This window comes from Oryza sativa, chromosome 8 (assembly GCF_034140825.1).
Source record: "Oryza sativa Japonica Group chromosome 8, ASM3414082v1".
NCBI classification, from domain to species: domain Eukaryota; kingdom Viridiplantae; phylum Streptophyta; class Magnoliopsida; order Poales; family Poaceae; genus Oryza; species Oryza sativa.
In genome coordinates, this window is record NC_089042.1 from 1,991,899 (window position 1) to 2,018,150 (window position 26,252).

Genomic DNA, 26,252 nt, shown 5'->3' on the forward strand with positions numbered 1-26,252 from the left:
ATTTAGCAAATAATTTCTCCTTCAAATTATCGAGCTCACAAAAATCATCAAACTGAACATAGCCCAAAGTATTTAAAGAAGATAGCAATTCGCGTTCCTCTACTTCATTAGCAATGTGAACAACATGCTTAGAATCAGCACACAAAGAAATAGTAGAACTAACATGTTCATTCACTAGTTGTGGCATGGATATAAGTGAAACATTATCACACAACTCTTCTTTATCACAAGGAAGAGCAAGTAAATCAACTTGTGACAAAGGCAACTCAGCAATTGATTCCACTAATGGTTGCTCTACTATAGCATGAAAAGTGGACAAGTGTAGCTCACCTTGAGAATACTCACCTTCATTTCTCTCAGCACCATTTAATTTACCTTGCAAACTTTCTTCAGACATCGCAGGTGCTTCATCCTCTTTCTTCTCAAGTATACCATTCTCCTTTTCTTGGATGTGCTGATCTTCCTACAAAATGTTAGTAACAAGGGAGACAAAAGATTGCTCCTCCAATGTTTGCACATCATCATTACATAAGTATATTGGGGATTCAGAAATAGGAGATAAATCACATTGGTCATGCATCCTCGCCTTTGATATGATCTGACTCTCAATGCTACGAGCAAGTATGAATAGGTGCCCAATATGATTATATGTCACATTATCAAGCAAAACCTGAATTTCAGAATTAAGCCCATTGAAAAATCTACGCGTTGTATTTTCATTGCACTCTTTGAGACCACTGTAGATGATACAGGCCTTAAATTCATGAATGTACTCCCTAACAGTTCTGTCACCTTGTTTCAGATGTTCTAATTTCTCCCGAAGAGTACATTTGTAATAAGATGTCACAAAGCGTTTTCTCATCATGGTTTTCAATTCATCCCAAGTTTCAGGTTTATTACTAACATAAGTCCACCAAAATAATGCAGAAGAGGTAAACTTATTACTAGCAGCCTTAATCATTTGAGCATCAGAAAAATCATATATATCAAATTCATTGTCTACTGCTAGCTCCCAATCAATGTATGCAACAGAATCATACTTCCCATCATAGAAGGGTAACTTAGATGCAACTTGTTCAAAATTATAGTCATGTACCTCATATGCATCACGTGGAGAAGTCGTCATATCTCGTCGAAGGTGTAGAAGTCGATGTTCTCGTATTCCCTTACACAATCCTGCCATGGTTAGTAGCAAACAAGAAACACACAAAAATATGCACGCTCCTATCAACTACTAGGTAGTGGCAGCTCAAATATCACACACACTCAAGCTTTTAACCAAGCTCTTACAAGTTCTTACCAAAGCAAGCGGAATGGTGATGTACATTGACTTAACCAAGCACCCCAATGGAGGTTGGATGTATCGATGCCTTGGCAAACACTTGTTGTACGGCTGCAATCAGATCTGTGGAGCTCTGGGTAGGCTTAAATATGTAGCAAAGGGATAGCAAATGCTCAAATCAGAGAATGCAAAGTTGAATAATGGTTCAAAGTCAAGTACCGTGCTGGTCCTAGGCTAGAACGTACTAGAGACGCGAGCCTAGACACAAGCGATACCACAGGATAGCACTAGAAACAACTTAGGCACACTCTGATAGATCATGTTCAGCTCAAAGATACAACTGATTTTTTTTCTTTCTTTCTTCTTCCTTCTTTCTTCTTCTTTCTTTTCTCTCTTTTTTTTTGGTGCGGCTTTTCTTTTCTTTTTTCTTTTTATGCACCTTCCTGCCTTTTCCTTACTTTCTTTTTTTTATTTTTTTTTCTGCAAAAACAACTCAAGGACCTCAATGCAAGATTACCGGGACTCAAATGTAAATATGAAAATTACAAGGACTCAACTGTAAAAGTCCAGACCAAAATTAAAAATTATACAAAAATGGAATGCTGAATTTATACTGGTTCTGTTTTTCCAAACGGATCTCGAAACCGACACCAAACAAAAATTCACCAAGGTGTTTGACACAACTCGGAACAGGCGAAACCGACGTGAGAGGGAGGGAGTCGGACTCAGCTAAAGTGGGCGACAAAAGGAGATGGCGCCAACCGGTCTTCACGCGTGGGGAGAGTTTGGAAAGTTTGGCCTTAGATGGAAACTAACCAACCTGATTGATCTAGTCTGCAAAACTTCCTCCAAAAACAGATCTGTTATCTTTTCTTTCTCTCCTCTTCCTCGCGCAAGAGAAACAAGCACGGCCGAAAACAGACGACAAACCCTTGATGCAACTCAGCAACTCCAAGACCGACCGACAAAAACTTCTGAAAACTAGAAAAACGAAACCCCGACAACAAGATAATTCCGTTTTCCTAGGTCCCGACGACAACAAAGACACGGCGAGAGCGATGACAGTGGTACGAAACGTGACCAGAACTCGAAACTCTAAACGAACTAAACGCTAAGACCAGCAACACGACTCGACAATGCAACACAAAACTCAACAAAGAAAAAACTGATAAAAACAATGCAATGGCACAATATGGCTAGGTACAGGATACAATTTTTTTTGTATGGCAATTTTCTGGTTATGGGTAGATAAAACTCACTGAGCAACGAAAGCTCTGATACCACCTGATGAACCCTGAGTTCCACTCGAGACACTCAAGGCTGTTGTTGGCCCGATCTTTCGGTGAGTTGATGATAACTACGATTTGGGAGAAACGTTGACGACCCGACTACAACCGTACGAGACGTTGTGTTGCGCCTTAGCGATCGATACACCTCTCCGTGGGTTGTTGATCTTGCCGGTGCAGATCAACCTTATTCCTGCAAGCAATCGAGAACAAGCAAGAACAAGATATAAAGCAACTGAATTGCTAGATAGACAAGACGCACAAAGATGAATTGATACACGATAAAGTGGGGTTCCGAACAAGCAGACGGACGGTCTAGCCGACACGCGCGCTGCAAGCGAAGTAGCAATGGCTAAACTTACAATTAATCAAAACCCAAGAAACCCTGAAAGAGTACCTAACTATTTATAGAGGTGGGAGGACAACCAAGAGGGTCCAAGGGTCGTGCTCAACCAGATTGGGGCGCACCCCACATGGGCCCCACATGGGCCAGGGTCCCAAACAAAGTTACAAGTCCATTGGCCCAATACAGGTGACGCAGCACCTTGCTTCTGTGATTGCGGCCAAACGAGATAGAATTCCGAGATGAGGCTAGATCCGTTGGAAGAAGGACTTCGAGAGCTTTCCATCAAGTACTCACGGGCCCAAAACGGAGCATGTATGTAGATTTGGCGGCCGTTTGAAGTCAGCAATGTAACACGTGGCCGAATCAGATTGCAGCACATGGAGGACTTGATCTTGATGTCTTCTTGTTGATTCATGATGTGAGCAATGGTCGTATCCATAGTAGCCATGGTCACATCATCAATCATTTAAGCACTAACTAATTGAGGATGAACTATATAAGTATATAGGATATCATAAAACATAATAAAGATATACATTGAAACATTGTGTGAATTATGTTGGATGATAATTTAACATGTTTGTATTTGAAAAGCTCTTAAATTACAAAAACTATAAAGATATAGCATGTTTGCATAATGTTTAAATGTGATGATTGTTAGTGGATGATGATGTGGCATCTTGTTAGTGGATAATGATGTGGCATCTTTAAATGTCAAGCTTAAGTAGTTAATGGGGGATAACTTTATAGTAAGATAGGATTACTGCCATCGTGTCTTACTCTTGATCGAACCGTCTCCTTCCTACAATTATAAAACTAGGTATAACGTATTTCCATATTTTAAGACCAGTGCAAATCGACTCATTCAATGGTTTGGGAAGTAGTTTCTGCCGACATGATAGATTGACAGTGGTTGACTTGTTAAGTCATCAGGTGGGGCCAGATGTTAGTGAGACATAGTGTCACGTCCCAAAACGACTCTAAAATACATCCTCTAAATTATACCTAGAATAATTAAAATCCGTGTGAAAGCCTCCAACAATTAAAAGGTGCAAAGTTAAAAGTCAAATAAGGCTTGGGGGATTTCTGTATATTTCCTAAAAACCTAAAATGCGTAAATAAATTTTAGTGGAATTTTCAGAGCACAAATAATAATTATTAAGAAATAAACAAAGTTAAAATGATTTTATAAAAAGAAAAACTCTAAAAAGTCCCCTTTCCCTCCCTCTCCCTCTTGGGCCGGCTCGGCCCATCTCCCTCCCCCTCCCTCTCCTCTCCCCGCGCGCGCGCCGCTGACGGGCGGGCCCGCCCGCCACCCTCGCTGACGGGTGGGGCCCACCCGTCATCCCCTTCCTCCCGCCGCTCCTGCCGCCTCGCCCGCGCCCTAGCGCCGCCGCCGCCGCGAATCCCGCCGCCTCCCGCCGTCTCCGCGTGCAATAAAGAGGGGGAAATCACTCCCCGTGATCCCCTCTCCCTTTCCCCCCATTTTTCCCTCTCTCTCTCGCGTTCAAACGGGCGGATTTGCCCCCGCAAATCTCGTCGGCGCCATTGATGGCGGCCGGACCTCCCGCGCCTATTCCTTCCCCGCCGGCCGCTCTCCCCCCCTTCCAACCCTATTTAAACCCTCCCCGCACCTCCTCCGTCCGTTTCCGCCTCTCGCCGGAATCGAGCTCGCGCCGTCGCTCTCTCTCTCCGCCGTCGCCACCGAGCTCCGGTCCGCCGTCGTCGTCGCCCCGGACCACCTCCCACCTCGGCGCCGCCTCCTTCGGCTTCGCCGCATCCTCGCCGACCTCGTCCACCCCCCCCCCCCCCCCGTTTCGCTCGCCGACCGCCGGAACGCCGTCGACCCCGTCGACCCGAGCCGCGCCGCCGCCTTCCTCCGCTCCGGCCGCCTTTTTCGTCGTCGCCGTTGACCTAGGGTGAGCCGTGGACCGCCGCTTCTTTTCCCCCTTCCCTTCCCCTCTCTCGGCCGCCGCTCCGCCGTGCCTATGGCCGCCGCCGGCGACCATAGGGGCGCGGGCGCCGTCTCCCGCCGGCTGCGCCGGCTTGGCCACCCTCGGGCGCGCCGAGTGGCTGCCGCGTGGGGCCCGGCCGTCAGCCGCCCGCGCCCTTAGGTGCGGCTGACGCGTGGGACCCACGGCGCCGGCCGGTGTGAGCCTGGGTGCACCCAGTCCACCGTGGACCGTGAGGCTGCCACGTGGGCCCCACTCCCGTGGACCCGGTCCGCGCGCCCTCTCCCCTCGGCTGACGCAATAAACTCTTTTAAAATTAAAATTTAAATGAAGAAATTCGCAAATATTCATTTAAAGAGCATATAAACTTCAAATGACCATAACTTGGCCATTTGAACTCGGAATTGGACCGTTCAAGTCTCTAATTTTTCCTTAAGAAGTCAAGAACTCATTTTTGTGCTTTGTTCCTGCTTGTTATATGGAGTTTATTAGAGTAAAAGCCTTTTCTTTTCCGTTGGTCGTGTAGACGCTGCAGCTTCGGAAGATCCGCTCTTCGTGGAGGTTGAAGCCGACGTTTGGGAAAGCGAGCAAGGCAAGACACATCATCCTTGAGCATATTGAATCCCAGTTTATAAAATTATTTTGATTTAAATTATTGCATTATCGCTTTACTTAAATTCCCGCGTTATCACTGTTTTATCTAGCCATGCCTATTTACCTTTGTTATGACCTTATTATTGTTATTGTTATTATTACCTTGTTCACCCTAGATTAAACAAAACCCCAACTAGTGGACACTCTACTCATGGTACCACTAGTATGATTTTAGGTAGATGCTTCGCTGGTTAATTAGGCAACATTAGGTGGTTTTACAACTCTAGACTTTGGGATATTTATATCACCTGGACACTATGGAATGGTTGGATTATTGTGGAATTGGATTCACACCTCCCCCTCTATGCAAAATCCTCAAAATGGTTTTAGGCTGGGCTCGGGGTGCATGGTTTTGATAGTAGCACCTCGGCCATATAAGGACCGGTCTTCGGGCCTCTGTTGCAAAGCACTACCGTACTTCCACATGTCTAGTGGGTAAGGCTTAGTTTGTGGCTCAGTCTGGTTATAAACAAAAGTACACGGATGGAGATGGACGAAGTCGGGGGTCGATGGACATCTCTAGGGCAAATGAAGGCTACACGAGCTGCGGCCCGGTAGTCGAGATGTCATGGTACAGGGCCGGTGTCCTGCTGCTAGGGGCTCAGTCCTGCCTACCTGTCCCGGAGGTTCCGGCCGTAGGTGGGGTTGGGTCGGTACTCTTGTCTATGGCTAGGATGGGTTGGAAACTATGTCACGTCTTCCGTCCGTATACCGTGGTGGTATGTGGCACGTGGTTACACGTGAGGAAGATGTGTCTTGTGGGTAAAGATGTACACCTCTGATCAGAGTATAATCTATTCGAATAGCCGCGCCCTCGGTTATGGGCAAGCCGAGCAATGTACCCAAGTTAGTGTTTTAATTCTTAAAACCTGCTTAACAACTAAAATGTGGAATGGTTGGCCTGGGTTGGCTTGGGACGAGCTGGGACCCAGGGTCGGGTTGCCAGTTCGGTCTGAATCATCGTAGGCCTTGGGTTAAGGCAGGTTCGTGTGGGTTCACGGCCTCGTTTAATAATCTTGTATAGCTCTAGGATCGTATTTACAAAATAGCTTTGAGCAACTAAGTGTCTTTTAATGCTGTTTACTGCAAACCCTAACCCTTTATATTATAACCCCCCTTGTACTCCCTTGCATTTATCCTGCACTTGTGGGTGTGTCTTGTTGAGTACGGTGGTTGTACTCAGTCTTGCTCAATTTTTCCCAAACCCAGAAGAGGAGCCCCTGGAAGATGAAGGCTTTGGTGTCTAGCTCGCGCCTGCCGTCAAGCGCCTGTGGTCGTCGCCCTAGTCTTCCGTTGTTTCCCGTTTGTCTTTGTGTGTGCTGGGCCTTCGCCGCCCATGTAATAAATTAACTATTTACGCTTCCGCTTGTTAAACTCTGAACTGTATCAACTTTTGATGTACCTTGCCTCCTGGGACAAGGAATAATGCACGCACGTAAGGAACGCCCCTTGGGTTATTTCCGGTCGTGACACATAGCAAAACATATATGGAGGGCCCCACATGTCATATTCATTCCTTTTCTTCTTCCCCCACCTCTCCCTCACTCTCCTCTCCACCAACTAGTCATGAGGGGCACGCTGGTGCAGACGGTGTCTAGCATGGGGGCTGCTAGCTGGCGCGTGCGCGCCAGCAGCGAGCATTTCTCTCCTATAACTATTAGTTAATACTTAACACTAATGATGGGTAATTAGGGAAGATTCTCAAGATTTTTCTTTCTTTTTTCGGGAGATTTTTTTACTAACAGATTGAAAATTTTTAAGTCGGATTTGAAAACTTTCGATTTATGATTTAAATTTTATAGTCAAATTTTGAAAACTTTCAGCTCGAGATTTGAAAACTTTCAAGTCCATATTTGAAAATTTTGAAAACTTTCAACTTGAGATTTGAAAATTTTCAACTCGAGATTTGAAAACTTTCAACTCGAGATTCGAAAACTTTCAAGTCTAGATTTGAAATATTTGAAAACTTTGAACTTGAGATTTGAAAACTTTCAACTCGAGATTTGAAAATTTTCAAATTCAAATTTGAAAATTTTAAAGTTAAGATTTAAAAATGACTAGTAAACTAATCATTAGTAAAAATAGGAAACTAATCTAAACTAATTACGATTTTTTCTCCTATCCATATGGCAGGAACAGCGAACAACGAAAAAAAAAAGAAAAAAAGAAGAAAAAGGCGCGCGCATGCGTGGGCCTTGTGGGCCGGAAGTACGCGCCGGCAATGCACGCGCGCCAATTAGCATTCGCGGTCTAGCGTCGAGTTCAAGCAACAATGTCTGAGGAAGCCGCTCATCGCCCATGTGCCAGGATGTTCGCATGCGGCGCCACTGCCCAGTAGGTCAGAGCAATGGCCACCACATAGCCTCAATCGCGAGCGTCATGCCGCACCGTGCTCTACGCGCGACGCCTAGTGGAGCACCACATCCGAGACGATCGCCATAGCGGAGGAGCTCCCTTCGCGGAAGAGCCAACACATCGCCTCCACAAGTACCGGGCCAGCACATCCTCCACGCCCATCGCCCGGGAAGAACGTTGTGTCTGAGACCTTTCCCGAGAGGAGGGAGAAGTCCTCTGAGGCAGAGAAGAACGCCGAAGTGACAAACTGCTCCATGATGGAGAAGGCATACATGTAGGAGGCAATGGTGGTGCCCAGTGAGTGACGCGGTGAGGGATGTCGGACATCTATTCGTCTCCTTGTCGAGCTCGTCATCATCTCACCAAGGACCTTCGCGAAGAGCGTGCTCCCATCATACCGGAAGGGGAGAGAGGAGGGATAGAGAAGAGGAGATGACATATGGGCCCCACTATAATAAAATTTGTACTAGTTTTCTAGCTGAGAGACATGTTTACTACTTCCTCCGTTTCACAATGTAAGTCATTCTAGCATTTTCCATATTCATATTGATGTTAATGAATTACATCAATATGAATATGGAAAATGCTAGAATGACTTACATTATGAAACGGAGAGAGTAGGTGAGTCAGCCACGGTCAATCCACCACGTCAATAGAAAACCGCTTCCGAAACTACTAAAGCAATCGATTTGCACCCGGTTTTGAAGATGAGGGAGGCGTTATACCTGGTTTTGCGGTTTTGAGGAGTCATAATAGACTTATTCGCCGCCGAAAAGAGGAGAGCTAGCCCAGCCCATCAACAACCCTTACCGCCTGTTATCACGATTCACGACACCGCCTGTTCTTCCTCCTAGCCCTCGCAGCGAGCAAACCCTAGGTTCCCCCCCCCCCCCCCCTTCTCTCTCTCTCTGCGGGCGGCGGCGGCGACATCTCCCTGGTACGCGCGCACATCGATCCCCTCTTCTTCCCAATTCGATGCAATCGCGCTCTTCTTTTTTTTTATGGCCATCATGCATGAACAACAGCGCGCCGCATCGTCTTCTTCCCAGATGGCGGACGGGGCCAACGAAGACGGTGGGGGTTCGGCTGCGGGGGAGCGGCCCATGGTTGCAATCAAGCGCAAGCGGGAGAAGGTGCCTGGGCTTGCCGAAGATGGAGATTCTTCCCCTTCTAGCGCTAATCGATCCGTCGACATGGAGGTGGAGGAGAAATTAGATTACTCTTGTGGTGAGTAGTAGTGTACATTATTATTCCATTATCATTCAGATAATTCAGATATTTAGTATATGTGTATAAGTGTATTGATTATGTGAGCAGCCCGATATGTATAGTTTACCCTGTTTGATTCCTGATTCCTTGCTTGGTTGCTGCTGGATGTAACGTATAAGATAATAAAAATTAAAAATATCTTAATATGGCATTTTTATTTTACAGCTGGTGCCGAAGAAGATGTTAGTAGTGGATGCAGCATTGAGATGGAGGATGTGGGTGAGCAGCGGCAAGTGGAGCCCACATGGGAGGATAAGGTGCTGAGGGTTCTTCACATTGTTCGTCGCAATCAGTTTGCTGAATATGACCCCAAGGAAGGTGGGATCGTATACACCCGCTTCTGCATCCACAACATAGCCTTATTCGATCTTGACAAAGAGTGTGAGTATACATTATTTTGTTAATTTCCAATCATAATTCCTTCTTTTTCATTATCTTAAATCCATTCATGTTCATCCCTACACCTAGTATATATATGTTGTAGTAGTTGTATACATATACATCCTTGATCGTTATGTGTCCATATCATGCATCGAAACATTCACATTCTTGGAATATTGATTTTGATACAGCAACGATTGGGCCTGGGCCACCAATTAACTCGCTCGATCCCTCTGAATATTGGTGGCTGGATGACTCACTGAATATCATAGCGATCAAGGTTGCCGAGTCCGACGTGGGTTACCCTGTCAGAATATATGGCACCGTTCTTGCGAGGGATCAGCAAGACTACAGATGCGTCTATTTGTTCAGGCGAAGCAGGGACAATCCCCAACTCATCACCTCACCGGTATGTACTCATGTATCCCTCTTAAACATTGCTTCTACTAATCAAATACATTGTAAACATAACAAACCTGTACAATGGGAGATGCAACCTGATTAGCAGGTTAATTGATTGATGGGATGAGACAGTAGTTGGTGGGAGAAATGCCCAGAGGTCTTCCGGCTAGCTCCACAAGGTGGTGGGCTAGACGACCTGGGTTCAAATCCTCACCCCTTCTAATTATTTGATATTAGGTTCTTCCCTATTCGCGTCTTTTGAGACAGTAGTTGGTGGTGTGAAATTTTTTTGAAAGTCTTGGATCTTCTAGTAGTGGCATCTAAGTGATCCTAAATCTTTTGGTGATAAGCACATAAAAGCTCATATCTTCGTGTCGTATCGAATCTACCCAAATTTCTCTTTGGCATGATATTGATGTCATTAGAAATTATATTTGAGGTATATTAATTGAGTTTATTTGTTCCTTATGTTGTTTTTTATCAACTTGCTTTTCCTTGAATATCCATGTGCAGGAGGATAGTCTAACCTTGACAGGCCCATATCGAGCACTTGCTTCAAAAGATATTATAATTTTCGAGTTCAATTTGAAGATTTTGGGCGATGGGGATGTTGACAGAGATTTCGGCAAAGGTGTGATAGAACACAGTTGTATCCGTCACACAAAGAAACTCATGACTTTAGATCTAACAAGTTGGTTGAGCAAAATAGATTTGGTTTATACGCCTGTTGATTATGCTGTAGAAGCTTCACTTGCAGTCAATATTTTGGATGGGCCATCTGATTTCACCGGTAAAGTGATTGCTTGGACTAGTGGAAATAAGGACAATGAGATCGTTCTACATGATACCCAAGTGACAGGCTCTCCAACAAAACTTGGAGATGATGGATCTATTGAGTTATCTCGTCATATAGTAGTAGTCCCATTGGATGAAGAGCTAGTGCTCAATGTTATTTTGTTTCATGGTGATGACCATGAAGACGAATGCTTTGAATTTGTTCTTACCAACTATGATGAAGAATCTAGTTTCAAAGAAGGCCGTTTTGAGCTGCAGGTGAAGGTCATCTGGACAGGCGTAGTGAGAACGGGAGAACACAAGATGTGGGAGAGCACAGGGAGAAATAGAATGTTAGTGTGATTAAGTTTAAAATCATTGGAAAGATGTTAATAGTAACCTCTCTGGAGGAGGAAATGTCTTTTGTTATCAGCATTGTAATTAAGATTCTGTTTTATGTGTACTATCTATCTAATATGAATTTGGATCTTGGTCGTAGCTTGTGTGGTTCTTTGTGACAAGATTCAGTTAATGTAGTAACCGCAATTGCACTTTCTCAACTTGCAAAAGTTTAGTCTGATTTTGTGTTTCATGACTAAGGGGTCTGTTTGCCTTATGATAATCCGATTGAGGTAGCTTTGTTTCAGGCTTTCAGCACAAAATTAGCAGCTGTGTGCTCGACTTTTCCCATTTGTTATGGCAATACCATTGCTTCAGTTTTGCAGTTTTTCAGAGATGATCAATAGAAGTATACGCGTGTCTCCAGATGTCTCACTATCAACGGATAACTATACGTAAAAAGAACAATTTCTATATCATTTTTAATAAAAACGCCTTTTCTGTAAAAAAATCTATATTATCTCCGATTTTTTCCTCTCAGCCGTAAAACCACATAAAAGGCCTTTCATCTCCTCTGGCCGTAGTTGAGGGAGGAAATATGAACTTTTCTGTGAGTCGCAGCAGGTTGCTCGGCCTGGGTAAAAGGCCTTTCTAACGGGCCTCAAGGCCCACTAAAAAGCCTTTCTAAGGGTCTGTTCATTGCCAAAATCAACCTTACCATTTGTTGGTAAAGTCAAATTTTGGCAATGCCAAAATTTATTGTCAAAATTTTGGCAAGTTAGAAATGTAAAGGTAATGTTTAGTTTGTTACCTTACCAAATATTAGCATAATTTTGTGAGGAGAAGTTTCTAGAATCTTGCCAAATTCTACGGGCATTATCAATATTTGGTAACAAACCAAATGAAGCCAAATTTTGGCAACTTGCTAAATAATGGAATGGTTCAAAATGACAAAAATTTGAACAGCCCCTAAATTTTCTTCCTCCGAAACAGCGGCGGCGACGGCGGCAAATATGGCGGAGGCGGAGGCGGGCGAGCGGCGGCGCGCTACGGTGATCGGCGGCGGAGATGCAGATGCTGCGACGGAGCAGAGTCTTCGGGAGCTCGCATCGGAGGAGGAGGAGGAGGAGAAGGCTCGCGCGGTTGTTGACCTAGCCGCCTCCCAAACCCCCACCGAATGCCCTAGACCCTTGTTAGAGACCCACTTCTCTAAGCAAAATTGCAACAAATATTCAGTACAACTCTTTGTTTGGTGGAGAAAATGGGAAGAAGAAAAGGGATACAAGTTCTAGAAGGGGTTCTAGAAGTAAGAGGATGGAGGTAGGAGGAATGGTGGAGAAGAAATCGACAAGGAGCCCACCGGCCTCCAGGTCGCCACCGCCGCCGCCGTCCGGTTCTTCTGATCGATCGATCCCCTCTCCCTGACTGATGCTTGTTCTTTTGTATTGTCATTTTTCCAATCGGATGGGCCACAGTGGGCTAGTAGCTTCAGCTCAAGGTCCAGTAACATGAGTTACTAACATCCCTGCTCCGAGATTCCTTCGAGTAAGCTTTAGCCCCTCTTCGTTTGTTCATCACAATGTTGTTTTGCTGTATACACACAAAAGAAAGAAGAAAATCAAAATCCCCTTACGGTTGCAGGTAGCAGTGGTGGCGGCGGTGGCAATGGAGAGATGGGGAAGGTGAATTGTAATGAGAAGCACACATATGGTGAGGAGAAGGAGAAGGAGAAGGTGGTGGAGACTAGGGTGTGTTCGTAAGTTTGGGGTTGGGAACCATCTCCCCGCACGGAAAATTGAGCAGTCCATTAGCATGTGATTAATTAAATATTAGCTATTTTTTTCAAAATAAATTAATTTGATTTTTTAAACAACTTTCATGTAGAAACTTTTTTTAAAAAACACACCGTTTAGTAGTTTGAACCCATGACACCAAACACACCCTAAGTCGGAGCTGAAGCCTAAACCGAGGAGGAGGAAGAATTGGGAGGAGGAGAAGCTCACATGGGAGGAGAAGGTGTTGAAGGTTCTTCACATAGTTCGTACTCCCTCCATTTTTTAATAGATGACGTCGTTGACTTTTTCTCACATGTTTGACCATTCGTCTTATTCAAAAAATTTACGTAATTATAATTTATTTTGTTATGAGTTCTTTTATCACTCATAGTACTTTAAGTGTGATTTATATCTTATACATTTGCATAAAATTTTTGAATAAGACGAATGGTCAAACATGTAAGAAAAAGTCAATGGCGTCATCTATTAAAAAACGAAGGTAGTATATGGGAAGTCACTGAATTCGACCCCAAGATGGAGTGGTTTGAGCCTACCCGCCTTTGCCTCTTCAACGCTGCCTTCTTCGACCTCCACAAGGAGTGTGAGTACATCCATCAGCTTCGCCATCATAATTAACTTAATTAATTTAATTTCTTGTTCATCCATACAACCATAGATGCATGTATATCCGAGCAATATAAATACGTTTGTTGATGAATTTATTTATAGCCTTATCTTTTTCCTATGCTTATCAGACAAAATTTGAATTTTTAACTTTAAATTTGGAGTTGATTTTGGGGTTTTTTCATCGAAGTTTATTTTTCAGTCTTTGCTTTTATATCGTTAAGAACACGTATATAAAAGTTTTATTCACAAATTATTTTTTATTTGCAAATATATCATTTGGCTTATTCCCCGAATAAGCGAAACGATGAGTCCGTTAATGTGTAAAAACATTTTTTTTTGTTTGATTTTAACTAGTGTCTTGCCCTGATCTTACAGCCGAGGCTGGGCTTGGGCCACCGATCGACTCGCTCACTTACTCTGTTTATCCCGATTTGCAGACCTCCGTCAATATCATCTCAATCAAGGTTATCAAATCTGATGTGGGTTACCCTATCAGCGTCTTCGGTACAGTGCTAGCAAGGGATCAGTATGACTATAGATGTGTCTATTTGTTCAGGCGTGGTAGGGACGATCCCCAGATCATCAACTCGCCGGTTAGTATTTCATACTATCTCACAAATGGGGATTGAGTTTTTCTTCTTGAACTTTTTACATGGTTGCATAATATCACCTCACCATGCATGGGATTATTTTGAGAATTGTTTGAAATGTTTATGAAGTGGTTTGCACGCCTCCACCATATATTCTGCTGCTTTAACTTGTTATATACTGTAAGAACAAACTGTCTTGGCTATATACCACAAAAAGATTCATCAATCCATCTCTCACTTTATGAAAATAACAATGACACATAATCTGATTAGCGTGATGATATAGAAGTTGACAGTGCTAAATGTATCAAGTCTTGGATCTTCTAATGACATTAACTGAATTCTCATAAGTTGCTGATGATTAAATTGCATGATCTAGAGTAGTATATCTTTGTCATTTAATCGGTCCATACTGCCCATAAAATGCATGAGTTGGCTTTCATTTTTGTTTGATCTTTTAGTTAGACTATGTCTTATATTAGTCTAACAAGCACACATACATGAGAGACCGACCAATTTATAGAAATTGGGTTTGTGCCAGACTCACCACCACCACCACCAAAGGTTCAAGTGAGCAACTGTTTTGGTTGTAAAGAGTTTCAGCACGTTCCAGGTTTCAAGATGAAAAGCTTCAATTAAGTTTCACAGTAACTTGGGATTCTTGTGAAGAGCAGATTTCTGGGAGCTTTATCATGCTTTAATGCAATGGCGCGTAGGTGATGCTACAACTAGAATGATTGGAACACTCGTCACCTGAGATCTGATAAGTGTAGTTGGACGATTCATTCGAAATGTTATATGGACCAAGCATCTTAAATCTCAAATCGTTCCAAGTGCAAAATGTATAGAATGGATTGACATTGAATTTAAGTAGTTTTTGGAGGTTACATATCAAACTATTGATCTTTGAAAATTTTGCACATACTTGACACAGGCAGTCCTCCATTGGCAGGACCTCCTAGGTAAGGAAAACATTGTATAAGAATCAGGTTGCATATTTGTGAAGAACCTGATAAATTGCTACAGCAAGTTCAAATGACAACAAAATACATCTACAGAACCTAGTTGATATGTATGGCGTGCTCTGACTTTTTCGAGCGAACAAAACGGTACGCTAACGTATACACTTCGCTTCTTTAAGCATTGTTGTACAAAATGTCTTCCCTGCTGATAAGTAGGAAGAGAACAAAAAATGTATCCAAGGAGAGCTGACCAACTCAAAGGAAAAGCGAGAGCTCATTTCTCCTGTATCACAACTCACAAGCATATGCAACGACCATCAGTATATTTTGTGGATACAACAAATGTATGCATTAGCAAGCTTCGGAATTATATTACCTTCTTCAAAAATCTGTTCAAAACCTCACAGCTTTCAGTGCTATGAAGCTTCTTTAGTCGAGATCGATGTCTCAACATCTTGCGGGCTTCCTGGGTTGGCTTTGCTGTCAGCACTCTGCTGCTCATTCCCTTGGGGTTTCGGTTTGAGCTTACGATTGTTATATGCAACCACACCTGCTATTGCTGCAGAACACATAAAAATGGATGGTCAATATCTAATCCACTTTTAAATGCAGTTGCTTACAGAGGTTAATAGGGAAAAGAAAGTGAAATGGAACTACAAGGGCTCCAAAGATATATAGTATGAAGTTAATCCAGTTAGAGAAAAGTCAGTACAATACCTATGGCATAGCCAATTATATTTATAAAGGTAAGCTGTGTATCAGCAAAGATAGCAGCTGACAGCAACACCACGGACCAATCCCTCACAACTCCCGTAACACGAGCTGTCAGTGCACTAGTTCTGGAAATGACAAGGAAAACTGACATATTGAGGATGAAAGTGCACAGGCAGTTTAAGAACAATGTGAATGGTGGGAAGTTCCATGAGGCACTTTCATCCATCTTGGGCTTCTCTAAGAACAACCAGGGAATAAAGAGACACAAAGCACTGCAGGAAAATGGTATGACAAAGTCAAAATAATGAAAAGTTTTCAAGTTAATTAATTATGAGATCGAGTGGTCAAGATACCTGCAAGGGCTAACATAGTACATCATGGAAATCAAATTAAGCCTAACACCTTTTTTCTTCAGAAAAATCTCAATGAAGATCAGTCTAAGGGCTTCTGCGACAACTCCACCCATCTGGTAAACCACACCAACCCAGCTGATTGTAATTTCACCAACAGAGGCCACAATAACCCCAACACTGATGACAGACATGATAGCAAGCATTTTACAACTCATTTCTTCAAGGCCAAAGGCAGCTCCAAGGAGAAACACAGCTACTGGCACTACAATTTTCCAACAAAGAGTACATTAACATCATATTCTAAATTAATAAAAAAAAAACCTTATGACTCGATAAAAAAAGCAGCTCACATACTTATCGCCTTCAGCATCTGTGCAAATGCAACAGATATATAGAGGTAAGCACTGTTCCCTAGCCAGAGTGTCATTGCAAACATTGCTCCGATTGGAATGACTGAACTAATATATCTGCAAGCCCAGATGTACTGGTAAGAAAGAAATACAATTCTGGATTTCTGGTACTCATTATGAACAACACAAGCAAGCAATATGCCGGGAGTTCAGTGTTATATGCTAGTTAAGAAACAAATAGCAAAAGACTCTCCTGAGGAACAATGGTATTGAATTCAGATAGAAATATTGCAGAGCATCTAAACAAGTGCAGATGGGTAGCTACAGCCAAATATTGAAAATTGAACCTTTCCAAAAGAGTACAAGAAAGCCTACTCATTACACTATTCAGAATTAACAAACCTCCCTCCATCCAATCAAAATCAAGGACTGCCAAATTTCAAATGACTTCTATTATGTTCCATCATTTTATGCCTCTTAACTTTACCATATGCATATTCAGCTGCTCCACCAGGCCCCAGTCAATAAATTGAAAATTTAAGAATAAAGTATTTTTCGTCATTAACAACAAATGGCACAACACTCTTTTACTGCCCTAAGAGGAGGTTTCAAGAAACAGTTGTTTTAACTGTTATCCTTTTTTTTCATTCTCTAACATGGCATATCTGTATCTATTTTTGACAAAAATCCAACAATGTCATTAAGGAAATAATAATAATTCTTCAGCATAAATCCATAAACTCTATTCCTGATTAGTTCTTATAAAGGAGGGATAGACTTGCGAATGTCTTATTCATGCTGTGATGGATCATGGAACATGATATACTGATGAAAACCTACTGTGCAAATAAGAGAATTATACATGACTCACATATCGGTAGTCATTCCCTCCTCAATCTTTACAATCTGGGAAATATCATCAAAATAAAGGGAAATAATAAGTTTATGGATGTACTGAGTGCCAAAAAGGCTGTTGGAACCATGAAGAATTTCAATTATTACAAAGATTAGGGATTTCTTTTTTTTTTTTTTGCAGGGATTATTGGCAGAGAGCTTTTTTTTTAATGCACATGAATAAGTACCTTGAAGATCTTTGTAATTGCGAAGCACACTACAGATGAGAAAACCATGTGCAGCAGAGTTAATGCCACAGGATAGGGGAAGTTGATCTCTTTTGAGGATAAAACCCACTGCATCAGGCAAATACATGATACTAGTTAACAAGGTTACATTTATCAAGGAAAAAGAATTTGCGGACATCTCCGGGAACAACGATGGAGTGTGTTGAAAGGCTGTTCATCAAAGTTGCTACTGAACATAAAATTATGTTTGACGTTGTAGTAAAATTGAAACATCATGCAACTGCATGTGTAACATAAAAAATCCAATATAGTTGATACAATTTTGACAGCCCAGCAAAATTGGTACTACTTTGTCAACTGACAGTAACTTTGTGGCAATAACAATTCCACGCATATTGAGTCAAGTAGCAATAACCCATAAATTACACTAGGAAGCCAAGTTGGAATCATGTGTTAAGGCCCCTAATACATGATGAGCATCTAATCATTTTGCTAAAAAGAAGTCATAAGCAGCCAAGGAGTTATCAATGTTATAAATATGTTTGTGCATATGGAAAAGCTGGTACTACTTTTGCCATGTGATTTTCGGAATGATGTTAGTCTATTATTGAGTTAGACTGAAGTAATAATGAAAACCATAGAGCAAATGAACTTTCTGGTGTATAAGTTACTTTCCAGTAGAAGATAGTATCTAATTGGTCGACAAATGTCAAACATTAGTGCACCGGACCAAACTAAAACCATGAACTTCTTGTGCTCTGCACACTTTAGCAGCAAAAAGAATCTAATTCCTTATTATGGAAGTAAGTTAAGTACCTTTCAGCTGTCATACAAAGAAAGTCAACCCTTCCCATAGAAATAGATCTAGATTTTTTAGCAGTAAAACTAAGCAAGAAAACGAGCACTCCTATGAGAATCCTCAGATCTAAGGTACTCAGCTTTTGGAACTTGGCGATGGCATTAACAACATTTTGCGTCAATGTCTCACACAGAAGGCATTAATCATCTTTGAAAAAAAAAGTAATGTTCTTATGGAATATGAGGTACTCAGTTTTTGGAACTTGGCGATGGCATTAACAACATTTTGCGTCAATGTCTCACACAGAAGGCATTAATCATCTTTGAAAAAAAAAGTAATGTTCTTATGGAATATGAACGACAAAACCCCATTCTCAGCTATGGGAGAGCTCAAGCTTGACACCATCTTCGAATCTCGAAAGCGCTCACTCTAGACCGCACACGGAGATGCAATCCACCAATTTTCACCAAGTTTACACGCATCCCGCGGTGTCAGAACATCCATGACGCCAATACTGAGACAACAATTAACACTAATCTAAACCCTCCTGACCATCCATGAAAAGCTAGAGGGGAACAGAAATCCGGAATCCTACCCATTTCGCACACCGTACAGCACCAGAAACAAAAACGAGCCGCCACAGAAAACCCCCCGCCCGCCGCGCCGTACAGCCGGGCACGCCGGCGGCGGATCACGCGCACGCGCAGGCAGAATCCGCCGGAGAAGCGCGGGGGTAGAGAAGAGGGGAGGGGATGGTGTCGGCTGATAGAGGGGTTGCTTTGGTGGCTTGCCTTGTTGAAGAAGATCTGGCCGCCGGAGATGGCGATGTAGAAGAGGAGGTGGAGGTACGTCACGGCGCCGTCCCTCCACGCCCCCTTCCCCCCAGCCGCTGCCTCCGCCGCGGTCCTCTCCATGGCCGCCGCGTCGCTGCTCCGCCGCTGCTCGCCGTGGCTCGCGGCCGCGTCGGCGGTAGAAATAGGAGGGAGGGAAGGAGGGAGTGCGTGCGTCGTGATTCGCGTGCTCCCATCGCCAAGGAAAAGGTCGGCGAGGGCAAGCCGCGGCTACTCCTGGGCCCACAAGTCAGTGACACTGGAACAGGTCAAAACCTGTGTGGTTTTTTTTTGGGAGTGGTCAAAATCTTTTTCGTCAGCGTTAGGCAGGTGTGTACAGTTTTTTTTTTTAAGAGCTGGTGTATACAGTATGAAATGAAAATATAGTACCATGGTTTTTTATGGGATGGAGAAAGTATACTAGGTATACTAGTAGTACTCGCTCCGACCTAAAATATAAACATTTTTAGAATAATACCAAGTCAAATATTTTTGGATAATGAACACATGATAATCCCATCGTGCTCAGCCAGCTAGTGAGCTCATTTTTTAGATAATGAGCTAGTGAGCTCATGTCTCTTGAAATCATAGCGATCGTAGATGTTGTTGTGCTATATGATGCCTTTGCTGAAATTATTGTCACCGAGCTGATCATCAGTTCATCACCACACCTGATCGTCGGGTCGATCACCAAGATCAGTTTAAGAGTGTAAGTGGCTAATCCGCGAACTCATTTATAAGTTAAAATAAGCGGGTAAGTGGCTTATTTTGATCTTTAATAAGTGGGTTTGTAGATTACCTACTCACATATAAGTGGGTGTGCGAGTAAGTAGTTCGAATGATGTTTCCAAATTCACACATGTTTCATGTTTGGAACACTATGAGCTAGCTAACCTTCAGTTCAAGTTTGGAAAGACACCCTTGAAAGAATTTGGAGACTGATGACATAGAGAAAATGAGAGATATTCAGAGTATGCTAAATTTTCTAGCTTGCTCAAGATAACATCTGAATTTGATCAAATATATTTGCATCATGCACATGAATAACAACAACGAAGAGGAAATATTACTGACCGATTTTTTTTTTTCAAATCGAGCTGAGGTGGACTTGTATAACGGTGCAGGCACAAAGGTCTTGGCACAAAACAAAAGAGACCAAATGCAACGAATTTCGATTTTTGTTGAATTCAAAATTTTGGATTCGAACTTTTAGACTATTTAAGTGGAGAAAGTTATTACAGACTTGTGGTAGTAAAGTTGAGCCAAAAGAAAAAAAAAACTTAAGTGCTCCATGAACCAGTTTCTCAACTGAAAATTTTCATGTGGAACAGGACCATCGAGATACAAAACTATCTGAAAGTGTTGAATTTCTCTCTCTAGCGAACAAATCAAACTACTCTGCTGCTCTATCATGCTATGCGTATCATTGGAAACTAATCTAAAGAGATGTTTATCTCAAAGCTGGACTCTGAGCTGATGGTCTCCTTGTTGGTGGTCCCAGCAGGATGATCGGCACACTCCAGCATCAGCCTCAGGTGCACCGGCTTCATGATTGTCAGGTCCCTCGAATCCTTGCAGCTCTCCATCAGTAGCTCAACGCCTGCGTGATCCTCGCGACGCTGGCACTGGATGATCCTCTTCACCAGTGATTTCTGTTCTCCGTGGTCATCTTTCGCGCTATCGATCTTCAGGTACAACGCAGCAGAGGCCACCAGCTGCAAAGGCAACATGGCATTGTGTGAACAATGTGTCTGAACTTCTAGGTGATGAAAACATGAGTAATTGAGAGTTATCATGACATAACAACAGTAAAGGCATTTCCCTCCAACAAGGTAGAAGATTGTTTTTTAGAGGAGACAGACGAACCTCGCATGTCCCAGGACTGACATTAACAACACAGTTGAAATGCGCTCTTCTCTGTTCTTGATAACTTCCATCTGAAAGGTTCTCATCACCTTCATGCACTGTAGGTTCCTCAGGAACTTCAGAAAAAGCTAGGTTGTCTATCTCATCATACCATTGCTGTGCTATACCAACCTGAGTTCATGTGCATCGGATCAAGGATTAGCTTCTTTCAACTGTGGTCAAACTCTATGCAAGAGATCACAGAGTTCATGAACAAAATAAGGAGTTCCTTTTACCTTTTCTGTGCTTGTGGATGGTTCATCAAAACCAGATACCTCAGCACCAGATCCCCTTACTTGGCGCCAAATACAACTCTCGACCAAAGGCGCGGCAAGTTGAGTATCAGCTGGTATATCTACAGAAACCTTTATATTGCATCTTCCTGTGAAATGAACACATCGAGTTACACCAATATCTTGAATGAATCCCACATAGCAGTACAGTGTGGCATCAGTAGACAAAACAATAAGTAAAGCTCCTCTTAAAATTATGCACCTGAGTAACTTACATTATTTCTCATGATTATTCAAATTTGTGCAGTTTGTTTTAGAATTGGAAGGTTTGTATTATGCAATTGCAGCACATGACTGCTGTCAATTCAAAAGCAATTGAGGTTGAAGGCACCGCAAGTTACAAAAAAAATGCTGAAAGCAAGCAAATGTGATACCACTCTGTCTGAGGTAACAAGGGTCTAAAGGTCATGTGACCATAAACTTGCAAGTAGATTTAGAGCTGTCATAAGTGCAGTCAATGATGGTCATGTGGCACACATGGAACAACCGGATAATAGTAACAGGCAGATACTGTTAATTTATCACTTACCTGGGAGCACATTTACTTTACGGGTATGCTCTTGAAATTTTCCAATTGAATGTCCCCTGCCGATTCATTACAAAACAAAGAGAAATGAATATCAAAACAGTGCACACTCAAGCTTCTACCATCAGCATATCAATTTCCATGTCATCACAAACACGTTGAGCATATAAATATAGGATAAGCAGCTTACCTGGTTGATACTCTCTCGAGATGGCAAACAAACCAATACGGCAACCCAAGGACCCCAAAATTCGAAAATTGAATATTTGAGGTGCCATTGGTATCCAAGTCATGCTTCAAAACCCTTTGACCATCTTCACAGAAAGGAAATAAATTGGAACCATTTATTATATAATTTGACAGAAAATCAAGTCTTAACATCAATAATAGCTTATAGATCAACCTGCATCACAGAAGATAATGTACTTCTGAAATCTTGCAACAGACGAGACAAGTTCCTTGAACGGGATCTTCCCCAACAGATCAGAATGCTCTTTAGCACTTGACGACCAATTCATGTTCATATCCTTCAGGAGAGCACATCTTTCATGTATTATTTGCTGATATGACTCCATTTCTTCAGCTATACCTTCACAAGACTTTAACTCTTCAATGAGCTAGGGAAATTTAAATCTGACATACCAAAAAAAGGAATTCACTGACCTCTTCCAATTTCCTGTTTTTGACCAGTTGATACACTCAAGATCCATGATGCTTCAAAGCTGCAAACAACAGTAATATAAGAACTAAGAAACATTTCTTAGCAAATCATCAAGATAATATGTCCGAAACAGGAACCACCTATAACTGACGCACAGTATATTGTGTGTGCATGCCATATAAAAAGTTAAAAACCAAGAAAGTAGTGCAGCTTTACTGAATTAAGCACTTCAATAGTTTATTTAAGCACAGCCATAGATGGTAAAATATTTCTTGTAAAAACTATAGGTTCACCATGAACAAGAAAAGTCTCTTAAGAAGAATGTTGTTCTGCATTCCCGAAAGAAGCATCTTCTTGTCACACTTGATCAAAAGAATAGCCAGCAAGCATCCACAGAACCATTATTGAGCTCCATTATCGATATGGAACTAAAACTGGGATCTGACTGGACTGTACATGCACAACATGTCAACCCCCAAACGAATGACAATCTAACATAGAAAAGGTGCAGAAAATTGAAAATAAGTTAAATTAGATGCAAATGGCTATAGCCATTGTGAGAGAGACAAATTAATCCAATTGATATTTAAAGAAGGTCAACGTGTAGGGGGCGAGAAGTTGTGCATACTTGCGGTCTGCTACTAAGAAGTCATCTTCTGTAATATTTAGCAAATGCCATGGAAATGCTATTGAATCTGCAATGAAATTTTCACTTGGAGCATCTTCCCGTCTCAAGCCTAGCTTATCAACAATCCAACTCCAGATGCCACTGCTACTTTTACTGGAGACTGGATAAACGGTCTCTAACATCCTCCTTCCCAAATCTGCTTTTCTAACTGCGTGGTTCTGAACAAGAATCAGGCAGTATGGTTTGAATGCGATGCATTAGTACATGTGTAGTTGTAAATTATCCAAGGTAAAGGACAAGGAAAGAAGTAGAAGGTGTAATATGCAAACAAGACCTACGGATAATTGAATACACAGTACTCAAGAAAACTATCGCTACTGAAAAGAGCATACTTCTCATGTAGAGAAAAAAAAGGAATTGATTCTACTGTGAATAATTACCTCTGAATCTACAATATACAGACAATCTTCAGCAGTATTATAAAATGATGCAGCAGGGCGCAAGAACTTGGCAGATTCAAATTCACCATCCTCAAAGCCAGGGGAGCATCCAATCTGAAAAGGGCAAATACAATTATCATCCTGCATGGCTGCAGTCCTACACTCTGTGCAGATAAGATTTAAACCCAACTGAAACAGAAAGTCATACATACATAATCTAAAATAGTCCCATTGCTGTTGCTAATGATGACCCTATGGTGGTTACTGTCTGAGATGAAAATGCGATCTCCATCTTCATCAACCGATATGCAAGCTACAGCACATTAAGTTGACTATTTGAGTATTTACAACTTCTGGATTAAATGGGAAAAAACATGTCATCAATTTCATAGAATTAGGCTGCAATATTGATGTTTAAGTAGAAAATTATATGCCAGAAAAAGGTGACAAGTAAGTACCAGGATGGTATAGTAACAAATTTCTTACAGAACCAACATACGGTTCTTTAGGAACCTCTTCTTTTTGCCAAGAAACTCTTGATTCTAAAGCAGTGTCAGAAGGTTCAGCTTTCAAGACAGCATTGTCCATGCCTGCTTTCAATAAAGATTTGCAGGCTTAACAAATGATGAGCATCAAACTAAGCACAAAAACACAGCAGAAAAGTTCAAGAGAACAGAAAATTTAGACAAGACATAATTTATAACATTATAAATATAGCCAGCTATGTTTTGTTTTTACCCTTGATCAAAACCTCAAGCTCTTCATCCAAATTTGAGAAGAGGGCATGATCCTTAGAACCTTCAAATAGCAAGCAGCAAGCACCATTTGTAATCTGAACACTCATGAAAGGACATTCTTGTTTCAACAAAGTATTTAATACAAGAAAATGCAACACAAGGTCTTCAATTTTAACAGAGACATGATTAGAGAGCTCTTGAAACTGAGTCTAACACTGCCAAAATTGAATATACCAAATGTGCATAACATATTTGTAGAATATATATAGGTGAAATCTCCAGGTTAAAATGCAATAAAAATACACCAAAGGCATCAACGAAAAGTGGAATACAGTTATTTATGCATCACAAATTCACCATTCACGAACGCTTATTGATCATGAAAACATTTTCAAACTTCTATAGTACTACTAAGATTTCGAGGTTATGTGCCTTACATGTGTAAAGTCTTTATCTGACATCAAGATAGGAAAAGTAAAGTACTCCTTCATTACTGTATGAACTGTTTGGCTTTGTAGGGAACTAATATCACTCCCATACTCCATAGCGAAAACAGTCAGACGTGGATACCTAAGAAGGGGAGGAGTTAAAACAAGTTCCAGATTTTGTCAGGCTAGAAAACCAGCATGCCTTACATAAATACCTCTGTTGAAGATACTTCAATCTTTGAAAAGCAGATGAAAGTTTTCCATGGCTGTCTGATGTTCCACAAGATTCATATAAAAGGATAAGGTATACTCCTTGATTGAGGGTCTTCCAGGTGTCATTCATGCAGTTCAACCAACAATGGTTTTGCCCTGCATCAATAAATTGTAGGTTATACCAAGGAATTAATCCTCAGGAATAAGGAGCAGCACATTTACTCGCATCTACAAGCAAAGGCTAGCACTATTCCTGTACCAGACGCAAGTTCATTTCAGCTTTGGAAGAACTTGGACGAAACATAATAAATAACGATGAAAATCATTACACTCTTGTACGTTAGAACAGAACAGCCTCTTCACAAACAATGCAAACGGTTCAGGTGGGAAAACATGGTAACTAGAAGGAAATTTATGATTTTTTTTGGCACATGAATATTAACAACATTGCAAATCTTAACAGAAACAAGCTAGCCATTTGCAACAATGCAACATCCTCTATAACGATTTTGGTTTGTTTTTTTTTTTTTTGGTTTATTCTCCACTAAACAATTGCATGGTATACCTTCAAGTGTCCCAAAGGTGGATTTGATGAAATGTAGGATTTCAGACTGTGAAGCAGATGTGTCAGGCTCACTTGATACTGTTGCCATGGAGCTCTTCCTGGACAGAGGCAAACCAACAAGATATGAAATACATCAGCACCAGAAAACGAAATGTAGAAATGAAATGAGGAATTAAAATGCGCAGCCCTTCGCCAAGCAGCCACTAGCTAGCTACTCTACCTCACCTCGTCGAGTGGTGCGCCTCCCAAGCCGTGGCCGTGGCCGCGGCCGCCGCGCTCTGACGCCGATGCAGACTGCGCCACAGGCGGGGACCCAGCCAAGCGGACGAGCTGAAGCTGCGGCGGCAGCCGCCGCAATCCCCCACCGGCTGCTTCAGCGGGAGCAGCGTCCCCGGAGCAGAATAGGATGACGACGAGGGGACGACGCCGCAACGGAGCAGCGCGGCGGCGGGATCGCCGCCGCGGCGGCGCCCGAGGCGGCGCAGCGCCGCGGCCGAAGCCTGCACCATCAGAGCACCCGCCCGCCTCGCCTCGCCTCCGTCCCCGCTCGGCGCAGCAGCGTAGAATGGATCGCACGAAGCCGCAGGGCGAGGCGACGCGGCGGCGGCGAGCGGCGAGCGGCGGCCGCGGCGGCGGGAGGAGAGGTAGGGCGGCGAGTCGGGGGGACAGAGTGCGGGTTGAGTTAGCTGGGCTGGTTTGTTTTGGTTTTAGATGGGCCACTTCAAGTTCGAGGC

General features: G+C 42.5%; 3 protein-coding genes across 5 annotated transcripts; 1 reads left to right on the forward strand and 2 right to left on the reverse strand.

The window, feature by feature from the left end:
* The first annotated feature begins 8,785 nt into the window (after positions 1 to 8,785).
* LOC4344604 (uncharacterized) lies at positions 8,786 to 11,199 on the forward strand. Of its 2 annotated transcripts, none has more exons than XM_015792784.3 (5): positions 8,786 to 8,812; positions 8,901 to 9,102; positions 9,310 to 9,525; positions 9,717 to 9,934; positions 10,441 to 11,199. In XM_015792784.3, exons 2-5 carry the CDS (start codon positions 8,925 to 8,927, stop codon positions 11,062 to 11,064), a joined length of 1,236 nt encoding a protein of 411 aa, XP_015648270.1. In that variant the 5' UTR covers positions 8,786 to 8,812; positions 8,901 to 8,924; the 3' UTR covers positions 11,065 to 11,199. The 2 variants fall into 2 exon arrangements, with proteins under 2 accessions (XP_015648270.1, XP_015648271.1); XM_015792785.3 differs by having other exon boundaries at positions 8,925 to 9,102.
* Positions 11,200 to 14,859: 3,660 nt separating this feature from the next.
* LOC4344605 (probable sugar phosphate/phosphate translocator At3g14410) lies at positions 14,860 to 19,300 on the reverse strand. Its single transcript, XM_015792868.3, has 8 exons — positions 19,084 to 19,300; positions 17,494 to 17,601; positions 17,283 to 17,317; positions 16,416 to 16,528; positions 16,062 to 16,323; positions 15,712 to 15,980; positions 15,371 to 15,553; positions 14,860 to 15,277 (listed from the first exon to the last, which is right to left on the reverse strand). Exons 1-7 carry the CDS (start codon positions 19,204 to 19,206, stop codon positions 15,411 to 15,413), a joined length of 1,053 nt encoding a protein of 350 aa, XP_015648354.1. The 5' UTR covers positions 19,207 to 19,300; the 3' UTR covers positions 14,860 to 15,277; positions 15,371 to 15,410.
* Positions 19,301 to 20,315: 1,015 nt separating this feature from the next.
* On the reverse strand, positions 20,316 to 26,205 carry LOC4344607 (uncharacterized). 2 transcript variants are annotated; one of them, XM_066303693.1, is made up of 16 exons: positions 25,744 to 26,205; positions 25,519 to 25,616; positions 24,956 to 25,109; positions 24,750 to 24,882; positions 24,314 to 24,407; positions 24,034 to 24,165; positions 23,788 to 23,888; positions 23,576 to 23,689; positions 23,136 to 23,353; positions 22,510 to 22,568; positions 22,250 to 22,429; positions 22,037 to 22,160; positions 21,850 to 21,905; positions 21,264 to 21,409; positions 20,989 to 21,159; positions 20,316 to 20,837 (listed from the first exon to the last, which is right to left on the reverse strand). In XM_066303693.1, exons 1-16 carry the CDS (start codon positions 26,025 to 26,027, stop codon positions 20,556 to 20,558), a joined length of 2,346 nt encoding a protein of 781 aa, XP_066159790.1. In that variant the 5' UTR covers positions 26,028 to 26,205; the 3' UTR covers positions 20,316 to 20,555. The 2 variants fall into 2 exon arrangements, with proteins under 2 accessions (XP_066159790.1, XP_015648446.1); XM_015792960.3 differs by having other exon boundaries at positions 22,250 to 22,435.
* Positions 26,206 to 26,252: the final 47 nt, after the last annotated feature.

Coding starts and splice junctions, on each gene's coding strand:
- LOC4344604 (XM_015792784.3), top strand. CDS start 8,925: ATGGCGGACGGGGCCAACGAAGACGGTGGGGGTTCGGCTGCGGGGGAG. Junction 9,103..9,309: donor GAAATTAGATTACTCTTGTG/GTGAGTAGTAGT, acceptor TTTATTTTACAG/CTGGTGCCGAAGAAGATGTT. Junction 9,935..10,440: donor CCCAACTCATCACCTCACCG/GTATGTACTCAT, acceptor ATCCATGTGCAG/GAGGATAGTCTAACCTTGAC.
- LOC4344605 (XM_015792868.3), bottom strand. CDS start 19,206: ATGGAGAGGACCGCGGCGGAGGCAGCGGCTGGGGGGAAGGGGGCGTGG. Junction 17,318..17,493: donor CAATTACAAAGATCTTCAAG/GTACTTATTCAT, acceptor GATATTTCCCAG/ATTGTAAAGATTGAGGAGGG. Junction 16,529..17,282: donor GAGGGAATGACTACCGATAT/GTGAGTCATGTA, acceptor CTGGGCTTGCAG/ATATATTAGTTCAGTCATTC.
- LOC4344607 (XM_015792960.3), bottom strand. CDS start 26,027: ATGGTGCAGGCTTCGGCCGCGGCGCTGCGCCGCCTCGGGCGCCGCCGC. Junction 25,617..25,743: donor GAGGCGCACCACTCGACGAG/GTGAGGTAGAGT, acceptor GCCTCTGTCCAG/GAAGAGCTCCATGGCAACAG. Junction 24,883..24,955: donor TTGAAGTATCTTCAACAGAG/GTATTTATGTAA, acceptor TCCCCTTCTTAG/GTATCCACGTCTGACTGTTT.